Source organism: Ceratotherium simum, chromosome 2 (genome assembly GCF_057802395.1).
Source record: "Ceratotherium simum simum isolate JZ-2026a chromosome 2, ASM5780239v1, whole genome shotgun sequence".
Taxonomy (NCBI): Eukaryota; Metazoa; Chordata; class Mammalia; order Perissodactyla; family Rhinocerotidae; genus Ceratotherium; species Ceratotherium simum.
The window spans coordinates 880366-894650 of NC_141901.1; the positions used below are offsets into that span (position 1 = coordinate 880366).

The 14285-nt window shown below is 54.1% G+C and overlaps 1 protein-coding gene across 2 annotated transcripts; it reads right to left on the bottom strand.

Moving 5' to 3' along the window:
• Positions 1-643: 643 nt before the first annotated feature.
• REN (renin) lies at positions 644-11271 on the bottom strand. 2 transcript variants are annotated; one of them, XM_004425137.3, is made up of 10 exons: positions 11174-11271; positions 8035-8185; positions 7360-7483; positions 6635-6753; positions 4966-5162; positions 3163-3171; positions 2512-2631; positions 1984-2128; positions 1630-1728; positions 644-987 (listed from the first exon to the last, which is right to left on the bottom strand). In XM_004425137.3, the coding sequence occupies exons 1-10, from the start codon at positions 11269-11271 to the stop codon at positions 826-828; spliced, it is 1224 nt and encodes a 407-aa protein (XP_004425194.1). In that variant the 3' UTR covers positions 644-825. The 2 variants fall into 2 exon arrangements, with proteins under 2 accessions (XP_004425194.1, XP_087274307.1); XM_087418181.1 differs by lacking the exon at positions 3163-3171.
• Positions 11272-14285: the final 3014 nt, after the last annotated feature.

The window sequence follows — 14285 nt, forward strand, 5'->3', positions numbered from 1 at the left end:
GCAGTATGCGTCTGTGTGCTTATGCACACGGCCCCATACCAGGGTGTGGGAAGCTCTGTTCCTGAGAAGATACACCTGCACGTGGTCCCCCAGGACCTGAGTCAGACAGGCTGGTTCTAGTCTTGATTTTTCACACTTCACTGAGTGATCTTGGCCAAATGCCTTCCATCTTCTGAGCCTCGATTTCACCACATGTCGGATCTCTTGTGATTTCTAGGTGATAGTGCCCTAGACTGCAGGTGTAAATGGCTACATGGGGGCGGGGGGGGTGGACGGGGAGGGCTGCAGTGCACAGAGACAGGGCTGGCTAGCTCAGCAGTGCAGAGCCTAAGCTTGGGGCTGGCTTCCACAAGCTGGGAGCATCTTTCTGACCCACAGTGACTGTCACAGCATTAGCCCTGGTCCTCGAGAGGCTAGAAGGGGCACAGGGCTGGCTCTCTGCAAACTTCCCACCCAAGGTTGTGTAAACAACCCCACCTAAAGGGATGGATGGCATCATCCCTGCACACAGGAACCTGTGCATGCAGGTGAATGTGTAGTTTGTCATTCTGTGTCACGTTCCTATCCACACATGATCACACGGCCGTGCCTCTCTGTTTCAAACCCAAGTGAACCCAGGTGCAACAGGGTTATGAACATGAAGTCTTTATTCTGTTTGTCCTCAAAGCTGGGAAGAGCTGGTGCTGGGAGCAGGGCAAGCGTCCAGGAGGAGCTCCACGCCCCAGGCTCCTGCGCAAGGGCACAAGCTAGGCAGCGGGGGCCCCAGAGAGTGCTCTGGCTCTGGGCTAGGGCTGAGGACAAAGCCCGCCTGGGCAGCAGAGGGCCTCAGCGGGCCAAGGCAAAGCCAATGCGATTGTTGTGCCGATCAAACTCTGTGTAGAATTTGCGAATGAAGCTGGCGCCCAGGACCCAGACAGGCCCAGTGGGCGGTGGGACATCCAGACCGTGGAGCGCCAGTGTGCACAGATCATCATTACTGTAGGGATCCTGGCAGGAAACAAGAGGGTTTCTCCACTGCCCAGCACATAACCATTCTCCCTCCACCTTGCCTGACCCCAGCAGCTGTCCTCAGCAACATCTCCCACCCCTCCCCCATCCACACTGGGCCTCCATCGCATCCTGGCCCTTACAACCCCTCATGGATCGCACGCCTCCTGGATGCAGGCACTGAGCTGGACACCGGGCAGACAATGCGTCAGGCACAGTGCTACCTTCAAGAGCTTACAGTCTGGCAGAGCTTCTGACCCTAGGCCAGTCACTTCACTGCGCTAAGTCAACTGAATATGAAAGGAGATGAGATACAGGACTACAGCATTCCTGGGGGCGTTTGATGAGAACCTGGAGACAAGAGGATGAGCACAGCGATTCCTGAACTTGGCTGCACGTTGCAATCGCCCAGGGGAATTTTGAAAACTCTGATGCCCAGGTGCCACGCCCAGAGCTTCTGAGTTAATAGATATGGGAAGTGGCTTGTTACTGGGATTTTTAAAAGCTCCTAGCTGACTCTAACATGCAGCCAAGTTTGAGAACCACTGATCTAGCATCTAATCTGTGCATAATAACTTGTCCCTTTTTGGGGGCCCCTGCCCACCCTTCCTCCCTATCGCTGAGGGCAGACTCAGGCCTCACCTGTAACACGTAGTCCTCACTGGTAAGTGTGTAGGCTCTGCCTCCGAGGTGGAAGGAGATGTCGGGGAGTGTGGGCACCTGGTTACAGTTCACGACATACTGGGCCGAGGGTAGAGGGAGCCCCTTTGAGTGTGGGAAGTCCCCCCGCAGACACAGCCCTGTGCTTTTGGCCTGGGCCCTCTGCTGGAGAGGGCTGGGTGCATGCTCCCCTCCCCTGGGGAAAGAGTGTGAGAGGTGAGGAGGGGAAGGCCCCAAATGGCCTCATTTGGGACCTAATGCTGCCTGGGGTAATTTCAGGGCCTCGATCAGGTGGTGCTCCCCCCACCCTTGGCACCCACCCCTCCAGCTTCTTACTTCATCCGAGCTCAGCTCCTTGGCCCCCAGTGTCTCCATAAGCAGCCTCAGGGAGCTGGTGGGACCCGAGACATAGGATGCGCCGGTATCCACCACTACCATGCAGCCCTCCTCACAGAGCAAGGTGGCCGACCTCACAGACACCCTGGGGGAGACCACAGTCAGACAGGCAGAAGGCTGATGGGGCACCACCAGGCTACATAGCTTTCCTGAGGGCAGGCAGGTGATGGGAGGCCATGCTGGGGTCCAGTGATGCATTGGGGGATGGGTAAGGCGTGAGCTGGAGGAGAAAAGGTGCTGTCCCTCTCCCTCAGCACGTGACTTAGTGACCCTCCACTTCCTCTCAGGAGGCCCCCTCCCCTGTTCCTCATATCTCTGTTCCCCATCCCTGGACAGAGCAGGCAGAGAGCAAATGTTGGCTGTACCTTAAGAAGTGGTTGCATCAGGAGAGACCCTGCCCCTCCATCCCCCCCCCACCCCCACGGCAGCAGCATTTTTGGAGAGCTGGGAGAGTGGAAGATTCCTGACCCTTTCATTTTGATCTGCCAGGAGTCAGTCTTGCTGATGCTCACGTAGTGGAAATTCCCTTGGTAATACTGGGGGTCACTGCCTCCCAGCACAATCTCTCCCCCCAACAAGTGGGAATTCCTAAAAGGAAGATCAGAGGCTCTTGGAGACCCATAACCTCCGAGACCCAGCGACCCCAGCCACAGGATGGGGGTGGTTGGGCAGGGTGCAGGGTGGGGCAGAGGAAGGCGGGAGGGCAAGGCTGGGAAGCTGTGGAGCACACCGCTTCTCCACCTTTCTGGCCCCTCCCCAAGCCCAGCCAGAGGTGGCTCGGGGATAGTCCAACCGCATCCAATAAAGCATCCCCAGAGAGGTCACAGAAAAGGAACAGGCACAGGGACAGAGAGTAGAATGCAAACAAGACGCAAATTGCCCCCACCTTCCCTTGGCTCTGGGCCGCTGTGGGTTGAGCAAGTGCACGGGAGGGGACTCTGGGGAGCTGCTGGGCAGGGGTGGGCAGGGGCATGAGGTGGGCAGGAGTGGGGCGTGGAGAACTTTGGCTCCTAGGCAGAGCCTGGGCCTGCTGAGGTAAGTTTTGGGCGAGTGGCATGTGTGATTCTGGGCCAGGTGCTCTGGAGGGTCAGGGCCATGTGGGGGATTTCGTCTCCTTACTTGGAATTTCTGCAGAGAAAGAGACACAGCAGAAAGGAAGCTTTTGTTTCTGGTGAGCCTCACCAGCCTGTGGTTTGGAGTCACCAAGAGGTGAAGTCACTTGCCTAAAGTCACCCAGGCGGGGAGCGGGGTGATGGAGGACTGGAGCCAGGGCTCCTGGTGCCCAGTCTGAAGCGGATCCCCCTTGCTTTCTCCTCCAGGCTGCACAATGCCTCCCACAGCTCAGGGCCTACTTTAGGGCTGGTTTCCAGAGTGTGCGCGCACACGTGTGTGTGTGTGTGTGTGTGTGTGTGTGTGTGTGTGTGTGTGTGATGGGGTTTTCCAGAGCTCATAATAGGAGGCATGAGTATATGCACATGTGTGCATGGGTGTGTAGGTATGCACATGTTATTCGTGCAAGTGCAGTTAATTGCATTTTTACAAATCCAGTATGTATGTGCACATGCCAGCACAAGCTCCTTCCGCCCCTCCTGACACTTCAAGATCTCTAGGGATGTTCCCTCCTTCCCCTCCCAGGGTAAAGGAAGAGGCAGGCCCTCTCCTCAACAAGGCCCGCCTTCTTCCTGTTTGCTGGGTCCTCCTCCCTTCCATGGCCTCCAGGCTCCTGGGCCCTCAATTATCTCCGCTTTTTCCCGACATTTTCAATCTCTCACTTTCCATTGGCTTCCTTCTCCACCTGCAAGCATGCTCAGGTGTGTTCCAGCATTTAAAACACCTACCTTCTTCTCTCTGCTTCTCTGCATCTCTGCCTGCACCCCCACCTGAAACTCCCTTCCCTGTTCAATCTCTCAGGGCAGCCTACATCTGCCCTTCACTTCCTGACACCCGCACCTTCACTACTTACCATCTGGCCTTGCTCCCCTCTAAAATGGCTCTTCCCAAGACTGCTCCTGATGGCAGAGCCGACTGGGGGCCTTTTCTCAACGCCTCCTTTTTTCTCACCAAACCAGACGCTCCTCTCTGTTTTACCTCTGCGATTTCTCTGGACTCCAACCCTCGCCTCCATCCTGCCACTGGCCTCATGTTCTTACCCTTATCATCCCTTGTCTCCAGCTCAGACCACCTTTCTAAACCCAGCAGCTCGGAGCAGATCACAGCCCTGCTCAACAGCTGCCGACGGCTTCCCCAGGCTGGCGGAGCTGCATGTGAGCTCAGCCTAGAATGGAAAAGCACCTACGGGTTTCAGCCCTGTGCTCCCTGCTGTTGCTCACAGGTTGTAATGTTTCTTGTTTTCCCTGCAGACTATAGGCTCTGTGAGGGCAGGGACTCTGTCTCATACACTGTGTTCATGGCTGTACCCCCAGAGCCTCGCACAGCACTTGGCACATAAGCACCCAATATTTGTCGAATCAATGAGCAAACAAATTCATAAATTAATGAATGAATGAAGTCGGCTGTTGCTGTGTGAGAGGAGCCGTGGGCTCTCACGGGGAGGGTCCCTAGGTCACAGCAATGCCTGCTTCCCAGCCCCCCACCCTGCATTCTCCTCTTGTTCTAGAGCAGCGCTGTCTAATAGAGCTTTCTGCAATCAGGCAAATGTTCTGTATCTGTACTATCTAATATGGTAGCCACTGTGGAGCATTTGAAATGTGGCTAGTGAGGCTAAGGAACTGAATGCCTAATTTCGTTTGACTTTAGTTCATTTAAATGCAAGTAGTAGCTTCCATATTGGATAGTGAAGCTCTAGATACGGACGGAATATCACGTCATCATGAACACATCTGGCCCACACTCTCCTCCTTCTCTCCAGCTCTTCTGCCTCTCTCCCTGTCTCTGCCTCAGCCCCTGGAGTCCCAGGCCCACCTGCTGTAGTAGACGGAGAAGACGTCCTCCTTTAGCACCCTCTGGGAGAGGATGTGGTCGAAGAGGGGGGTGACCCCGCCGACGGCCTGTGCAGGGAAGCCCATGCCCAGAACCCCATCAAACTTGGCCAGCATGAAGGGCATCAAAGGCAGCTCCGTGACCTCTCCAAATGTCTGTGTCACTGTGATTCCGGCCACCTGTGGGAGGAAGAACTGGAGGAGACCAAGCTCACTGCCCATCCCCTGGCCAGAATCTGGTCTGGGCTTCCACACTGGGGGCCCCAGGGATGCATATGCTCCAGGGTATAGCAATTTGGGGTAAGACCATTTCATCAACCCTCTCTCTCCTTGTATACATCCAGGCTGTGGAGTCCAGAGAGAACTGGGGTTGCCCAGTGACTGAAAGGGGCAGAAGCTGAAAAGGCAGTACTACCAAGCAGGAGCAGAAAAGATGCCAGGAACTCCCATTCCCCTTCCCCAGTGGCCCAGCTTTCACAGCGGCAGGACTGGGTCTGAGTCCCCCACCTCCATATGGGCTAAGGATTTCTTCAGCACAGCCAGGCCTGCCCTTGATGTTCCTTTTTCCCTTATTTCACAGACAAGGGGAGAAGTAAGTTCATACTGATTTCCTCCAGGTTCCACGTGCAGCCCTCTCCTAACTCTCATAGCTCAGGGCTAGAGAAACCCCAGAATGGGGAGGAGTCAGACACAGGCCAATGAAAAAGAAAACCAGGCCCTGACCCTGATCCCAAACTCTAACCTCAGCCATGACCTTAAAACCTGTGAAAACTAATCAAGGATACCTCAACTAAAATTGGAGTTGGGGAGGCCTGTAGAGGGAGCTCTCATGCCCTACCACTCCTCCTCAATTACTCCAAACAGGAAGGGTCAGTTACTGACCCCAACAGGATGAGAGTACCTTGTACTCCCAAACAGGAAGTACAACTGCTATACTACTCCAGCAGAGCGGAGGAAGACTTCCTTCTTGCCCAGCAATAAGCTGAGCCAATGGAAAATGCTGCAGCTCAGCCAACGAGAAGCTGTCGTCACCTGAACTTTTACCTTTCTCCAATGAATTTTCATTTTTTCCTTGCTGATGACTTCATTTCCTTGACCCATCTGCTTTACTATAAAAGCCTTCCATGTTGTGTACCCCCTTCAAGTATCTGTCTCTATGCCAGATGAGATGCTGCCTGATGCATGAATCGTTTAATAAAGCCGGTTAGATTTTCAGATTTACTCAGTTGAATTTTGTTTTTTAACAAACCTATGCCTGACCCTAAAACCAACCCTGACTATGATGTCAAAAATTCCCCTGACTCTGACTTTGATTTCAGTCTAGGGTCTGGTTAGGAGCCAGTCAGAGCTGGGTGACCTCAGTTGATTACTTGACTGGAACCTGTGGGGCTCAGGACAAGCCCTACATGTGAGTTAGATGCAAAAGCCTCCATAAATCACCCAGCATCCAGCAGAGAGCTCAGGCTTGCTCTGTCGCAGGTGCTGCTGTGTTGTGGCTCTAGCGAGAGGTGGCAGAGTAGGGTATTCCTCAACTCCCCAGGCCCCAAGGTGGGCTGGACTGAGCCTTCCCCAAGTACGGGCCCTAGAGTGGCAAGAGAGAGCTGGGGACACAAAAGGCAAGGAGTCAGATGACCTGGGGCAGTCCCACTTACAGTCACCACGTCCTGGCTCAGGAAACCTTTGACTTTCCCAGATCCATAGTGGATGGTGAATTCCGTTCCATTCTCCATGTAGCTGGAGGATTCCGAGGAGTCATAGAGGCTGTGAATCTCTGGCAGAGGGACATAGGCTCAGGTCTGTCCAAGAGCGGCCCAGCACGGGGGTTCAGAGGCAGGCGCGTTGTGGGTAGGCTCGGGTGGCTGAGGACTTAGGTGCAGGGAGGGGGTGGCCCTGAGGGTGGAGGCTTGGAAAATGTGTTTCATCAGTCAAGGACTGTGTTCTTTGGGCCCCTGTCATGTGCCCATATCTCTGAGAATTTTGTCTCAAATGAAGCATTTTAAAGCAATTTCCAACACTGGCAGAAGGAGAAGATTCTGGTCGCAGTAAGCACTCAACAAAAGGCTGTTGACTAAGGATGGGGTGGGAGAGCAGACGTGCCTGGCTGGGTCTGGGAATTCAGTCCTCGCTCAGTCTCAGGAAGGCTGGCAAATGGCCTTCGGTGTGGGCTGGGGGCTCCTGGAGCTTGCTTTTTGACCTTGGTGGCCATATCAGGAAAATGGGGGACATTTTCCTCTCTCCGCTCAGGGGCAGTGGGAGTAGAGGGAGAGAGGAAACAGCTCAAATGGTAGCAGGAGGGATGTAGCGGGGTGTGAGGCAGGACTGCCCAAGCGCGGCAGGGCAGGGGGCTTGGGGGGGCACCACAGGTCTTGGGGCTCACCACAGGCTGTGTAGAGAGGGCTGCACTTGCTGGAGGGCACCCAGAGGTTGGCCGAGCCCGTGTCAAAGATGACTTTGAAGGTCTGGGGTGGGGTGCCAATCCCGATCTCACCGTAGTACTGGGTCTGTAGGGGTGAAAGGAAAGAGGTGGCAGGAGGGGCTTGAGGAGCCTTGGGGTCTTGCCTGATACCCCTGTTGGCTCTTGGGATGAGATTAAGTAGATCATACAGCCTCTCTGGGATTCCATTTTCCAGCAAGACCTGGGTGGGAGGCTTGGCACTGTCTTGTGACTTCCCAGGAAATGAGATAAGAGGGCAAAATAAAAATATGAAGCAAGAGGGTGCTCCCCCCGCCTCCCACCCCCCGCATCCCCCGAAGGAACCACTGACGCAGTAAGCAGTCAGGCTGTGCTCAGCCTGGTCACAGAAACCTGCATCTGAGGTCACACACCCCTCCTGCCCACTGGCGACACCAGAGCCAGATTCCTGAGTTCCAAGCCTAACTCTGCCTCTGGACTCCCTCCTGCCCTCTGTGCCTCAGGCTTCCAGCTGTGAAACGGGAATTTTGTAGGGTGCTTAGTGGTCCTCAGTCAAAGACAGCATGGAAAGAGCAAAGAAAGCTTTCTGCCCAAGAGAGAAGGAGCCAAGGAAGAGCAAGTGACTGGGCGGGGACTCACGTCCAGGTAGTTGGTGAGGACCACCGGGGAGGTGCCGTTGTCACAGGAGCGTCTTTTGGTGAACTGGCTCCACTCAGCGCCGAGCCTGCTCACGTCCACGCCTCGCTCCCTCAGGGTCTCCCGGACTGAGGGTATCTTCTTGAGGAAGATCCTGGCCCAGGACAGAGGAAGAAAAAATAGAAGAGCTCCATACTCCCCTATAATAATAGCAGAGTCCTTGAAACTTCTAGTACAACTCTCCCTATCGCAGCCCAGGCAGCTAAGAATCACTCTTGTGCCCTCAGGCCTCTGAAGGAGAATTTCCAAGCCTCCTCAAGTCACCTGTGCTGCTATTCAATAACCCTCAACTTCCTACTGTTGTCTAATTTTGATCCCTACCGCTGCAAGGCCGTGTGTGCCTTCACTCATTCCTTCATTCATTTCATAAGCACATTGTGAACACACACTCCGTGCCCGCACTGCACTGGATACTAGAGATATAAACATCGCTGCTGCCTTCACGGAGCTCCCGCATTGGCATCCCCCTGACAGAGATGAAGGCTGGGAGTGCCCCCTCAAGGCTGGACAGGAGGAGGCAGTGCCATGTGGGGGCTGTAGGTGGCAGCAGAGGCCTGCAGCAGCCTGCCCGGGGCTCCGGGATGCCCGAGGGCAGGTGCCCAGCCAGGGCTGCAGCGTGGAGCAGACTGACCGAACTGGGTGGGGCAGGGAGAAAGAGGCCCGCGTCTCCAGAGTGCCTGTGCACCCTGTCCTTGGAAAGATGTGCCTTCTTGAGCCTAAGTCCCAGTCCCTCGGCTTCTCGTCCTGACACCTTTGGGAGGCGCAATTAAAGAGACCTGGCACCACAGCATACTGGGTGCCAAAGACTGTTCACACCCCATGTAACCCTCACAACCCTGCAACCAGCTGTTGCCCTCGCTTTATGATGAGGAAACGGAGGCTCACAGGGACGAGGTGCCTCAGACGTGATGGAGCAGGGATTCAAAGCTGCGTGTCTGGCCCTATTCCGCATATGGGGTCCCCTGGGCTCCATGAAGGCTGTTTGCGGAAGGCTGGAGGAAGATGTCCCTAACTGTTGGCTGGGGGCTGTCCCAGGATTGCAGCCCACTTTGTGGAGAATGCGCCGTCTTCTCAGCTCTAGTGCCCCTGTCACTGCGCAGTCCTTTCCTTGTCACTCCCCCACGTCTACGTCCCCAAGACACCCAGGAACACAAAGGCAACTTTCATGCCTGTCAGTGTAATATTTTAATGGAAATGACTTGCAGATTCATATCACAGTTTGCTGTTGACAAATTATTGTCACAATTATAATCTTATCTGATTCTCAGCCACCCCATGAGGTGGGTAATTTTATTATTCTCATTTTACAGATGGGAAAATTAAGGGGCAGAGAAGGCTCGACCCCGAAGAGGGTGCATTTTCTACTAGTTACTCAGAGCAGCCCCCACTCTGGACCTTTACCTTTACCATTCTCCTTTCAGAAAGTCCCTTCCTTCTCCCCTTCCCTTCCTCCCAGTCTTTCATCCTTCAAAGCGCAGCCCGCACCACCTCCTCCAGGAAGCTTGCCCATGAACTCCCGTTCACACTGGCCTCACCTTCACTTGGGCTCCTTGGTGCTCACAGCCAGCACTGCACGGCTAATGCTCATGGAGGTGGTGCTGTCTGGGGGTGAGATTCTGAGCCTTTTCTGAGGCCTCATAAACTCCTCTATAAAAATGGACTTAAAGGTAGTACCTACCCAGAGAATCACTGTACAGATTAAACAAAGTGCCTGCTGCCCGATGAATATAAATTGTGTGTGTAAAAGGCAATGAGCGCTCCATGAGGATGGGGTCCTGCGTTAAGATCTCCCAGACACACGGTAGTGTGCCTTGCGTGATGCTCTGCACGCAGCAAGTGGCGCAATTCCTATGATTGTGCTTCAGAAGCCTGACTCCCTCTCCACCCCTGGCCCAACTCCCTTCTTCTTTTCTGTTTGAAGATAACAAGGGAGAATGATTCCACCTTGCTCTGCCTTTCCCCCAGGCGTGGGGGCTCCCTCGGGCAAGTGCAGCTGAGAAGCTCTCGTCCTCTCACCCCACACCCCCAACCCAGCAACTACTCTCTGGGAGCCTTGGAGCAGGCGAAAGAGGCTTTGGGAACAAAAGGCCTGGTGTGTGTCGAGGATCAGCCTCTTACAGGTGGCCTCCCTGAGCCTCAATGTCCTCATCTGTAAAATGGGACGGTTGGGTTGTTGGGAGGGGGATTTGAGATGAGATACATGAAAAGATCCTGTGGAATCCTAAGTGTTTTACAGGCTTAGCAACTATTACTGTTATTAAAACCTGCCCTCTTACCTTCAGCTCTTCTGGTCCTGTCTGCACTCCCCAGACTGAAGCCCCTTTTCCGCGTGGCCCTTTCCCATCCTGCCTCTCCCCTTCTGCAGGCTTGATGAATCGCTGGTCCCCACAGGGCCTGGCACCGAGTGTGGATGTTAGTCCAGTCTCTCTCCTTTGGGCTGCCTGAAGCCTTTCTTTAACCTTTCTGGTAATCTGCCCTACCGTGCTGACAGCTGGGCTCTCACAGCCTGAGGCATCACGCTGAGGCCTTTACATGTGTTACCTCATTAAATCTTCAAAGCCGCTCTAGGGAAGTCGGTGCCTATTATCCCTGTTTTAAAAAACTGTAAGTGGAGACATGGAGAGGTTAAGTAACTTGCCCGTGGTTCCAGAGCTAGTGAGCTCTGCTAGTGGAGCAGCGTTTAGACCCTGACAATTCAACTCTAGCAGCTTTGCACTTACCATATGCCATGCTTCCTCCTGCTAGACTTAACCATACCACGCTCCTCTTAACAGTCAGGCCGAGAGCTCCTGGAGGGCAAGGGGCCTGTCTAAATCACGTCTGCCTTCCCCACGGTGCCTAGCATGGTGATCTGTGCAGAAGGCAAGAGCTCTGGGCAGGGATCAAAGACATGGCTTCCAGGCCTGACTAGTGCCACTATTGGCTGTGTGACACTGGGGGAGTCACCTGACCTCTCTGAATGGGACCATACCTCCCTGCCCAGCTAGTGGTGAGGACTGGATGACATCACATATCTGAAAGCCAGGGGAGTTAGGAAGGTGGGAAGTCCTGTGCCCTGCCACCCTCTCTGGGCCCCAGTTACCGTCTGAAGGCGCCGGCGTCTGCAGGTGGGCCAAAGGAGCAGGAGCCCCAGAGCACCAGCAGGAGTCCCCAGCGGGGCATTCTGCTCCACTGGTTCATGCTGCTCCTGGGTCCTGGGCTCTCTGGGATCCACTGAAGCCTTGTGGCTCCCAGACCCTCCTCCTTTTATACCCACCACACTTAGGATGCTTGCGATTCTGCTCTGCCCTGATTTATCACCCTGGGGCAGACGGCAGGACAGCCAGTAATAAATCCCCCCATGGGGCAGTGCTAGGTGGGTGAAGGGTGACCAGGTTTCCGCATGGAGCAGGGGAGCTGGAGGAAGGAGGGCTGTGGGAAAGCAATGCTGCGTCCAATGACGCCAGCAGGCTCGTCTCAGCCTGGCCCTCTGACCCCTGAAGAGGGCAGGGGCTGATGAAAAACAGCACTGCTCAGGAACAAGGTCAGGGCTGGGACTGGCATAGAACCTAGGTTTCCAACCCCCTGGCCAGACTCCAGCCCCAATGCCCTTAAAGATCCGCCCTCTCTGTTAACCTTGGCTGTGGCCCTGACCGGCTTCTCCCAGGCTGCATCTCAGTGTTCCCATCTGGTACATGGGTAACTCCTCCTGGCTTGTTCCCTGACAGAGCCAGATCCAGGGGCCTCCATGCTGCCTCCCTCCAAGCCTCTGTCAGCAGCAGCTGTTTACGGGAAAGTGCAGCACAGCTTGGCAGGAGAAGACGCTCCTTGTGTAGCCCTCAGGAAGCAGGAAGCTGGGGCCAGGTGTGTGTCCATCCTCAGCTGACCTAGTATCGGTGAGAGGGAAGGGCAGCCCTCAGGGGCTCGGGGAGGCTTTTGAAGAAGAGTGAGGCAGGGCAGCTGGTCTTCCACCTCCTCCTCCTCTTTCTGCTTGGCCCTAACTCCTTCTGGGCCCTGCCTCTGCCTCCTGCCCTTTTCCTTGTAGTTTACAAGCAGTCTGGGGCAGCTCCCCAAACACACATCTGCCCCTAAACCCCAGGACGGGTGCTGTTCATTCAGCCTCCGATGCCCTCTCCTGGCTTCTCCCTGCTCCTTCTTCAGGGCCCACTTCAGCTATCCCCTCCTTCCCCACGAAGCAGGCCCTTGATGCAGCCTGGTTTTGACTGCTTTCTGCTGCAGGCTTCCACGGCGCGGATAGGAGCCCTTCTGCAAGAGCAGGGACCAACTGTCCTCTGTCCGAGTTATTTCTGCATGCAGGCATCTGCCTCTTGCCCAAAGTGGTGCGTAACCCTTATCAAACGAGTGAACTCGTGACCTGCGACGGGTGGTGCGAACAGCTCTGAGCGAGTTGTCAGGACCTGGGTTCTAGTTCTGACTCCACCACGAGCTTGCTGTGTGGCGTTGGGCCCCTCCCTTCCGCCCTCTGTATAATGAAGCAGATGGCAGGTGGCCCCCAGGGTGCTTCCTGCTCAGACACCTCGTCTTCTAGGTTCTGCGCCTTCAGGTGCCGCTCTCTGTGCCAGCTGTGCGCCGTTAGGACTCAGTCAGAGGAGCTCCCTGTGCTGCTGATGTGCTGGCTAATTATGTATTCGCACCCCTGAGATTATGACCTCCTCACCAAATGATGGCAGGATTTGGTGTAAACTCTTACTGGAGAACGTTCAGTCCCTGTGGTTGGCAGTGGGGGAAGTATCTGAGGGCAGGGCAAACTTGAGAACTTCTCAAAGTGGGAGATCTGTCTTGTGAGTGGATATTTACTAAGTGTTCCTGTTGGCCTCCATACTCTTTTGCTCCTCTTTCACTCATTAGCAAATATTCATTGAGCATTTATTACTTGTCAGACACTTTGCTAGATGCCGAGTTACAAAAGTGACAAAAATGAACACAGTTTCTGCTCTTATGGAGTCCACGGTCTGTAGGAGAGATGAATTGTTACCATCACAACATAAATGTAAAATGATAACGATGAGCAGCCCCCATCAGGGAACTCCAGGAGAGTTTCCCCCAAGGGAATTACACCCGAGTTGTGATCTGAAGCTGCATAGTCAGGAAGTGAATAGCTGAAGAGGAAAGAAAGAGAGTGCCAATGGAGACAGCATGTGCAAAGGCCCCGTAGAGAGAAGGAACATGGGAGAATAAGGGCCCAAAAGAAAGCCGATGTGGCCAGACAGAGACGAGAGGGGTGGGGCGGGAGATGAGACTGGGGAGGCAGAGGATGATAAGAGCTAACACTTATCAAATGCTTATTATGGGTCAGGCACCATTCTAAGTGCTTAATGCATTTAATTCTCACAACAACCATGTGAGGTAGTACCATTATTACTCCATCTCACAAAACAGGAAACTGAGATACAGGCGGATTCAGAAGGTAACTTGCCCAGGGTCACACTGACAATAGTGATGGAGTCTGGCTGTAAATTTAGCCATAACTCATTCCATAGCTGACTTGAGTATCAAACCATAAAGGTTCTTGAACTCCATGCTTTGTTTACCCTAAGAGCAATGGGTAAACAGGCTATGAAGGGAATAATGGTGTAACTGGATGTGCTTTACAAAGACACTCTAGTTACAGTGTGCATAGCAAGGACTTGGGAATGGTCCAGAATCATGTAGCACATACCAGGAAGGAAGCCATGACACTAGAGCTAGCTTGTACTGGGGGAGGTGGCCAGGTGGAGATGGAGAAGATTGGATGGATTCGAGAGAAGTGTGGGAAATAAAATCCATAGGATTTGGTGATGGGTTGGCTATGAGAGTGAGGGAGATTGAGGTTTCTAGATGCCTGGTGATACATAGGGTGCTGTGGAAGAGAATCAGGATTCCAGAAGGATAAGAGGGTTGGGGAGATAGGAGTTTGAGGACATGTTGAGTGTGGGGTTCCTTTGAGATATCCCAGGGGTGACATTAAATAGCAGGTGTATATATGGACCCAGGAGAAAGATTTATGTGTCATTTGCAATTGGAATTAATGCCACAGTTATGAATGAAAGTAGTCAGGGAGAGGGTAGAGAGAAAGAAGGCCCAGGACTCCAAGCTTTCATGGACCAGCAGTGGAGGAAGGGTCTGCAGAGGAGAACCAAATGGAGAGGGCAGAGAGGCAGGAGGAAACCAGGAAGTGTCCCTGAAGTCGAAGGAGGAGAGCCATTAATGGGGGA

Coding starts and splice junctions, on each gene's coding strand:
- REN (XM_004425137.3), bottom strand. CDS start 11,271: ATGAACCAGTGGAGCAGAATGCCCCGCTGGGGACTCCTGCTGGTGCTC. Junction 8,186..11,173: donor GACGCCGGCGCCTTCAGACG/GTAACTGGGGCC, acceptor GTCCTGGGCCAG/GATCTTCCTCAAGAAGATAC. Junction 2,129..2,511: donor TGGCAGATCAAAATGAAAGG/GTCAGGAATCTT, acceptor GGTCTCCCCCAG/GGTGTCTGTGAGGTCGGCCA.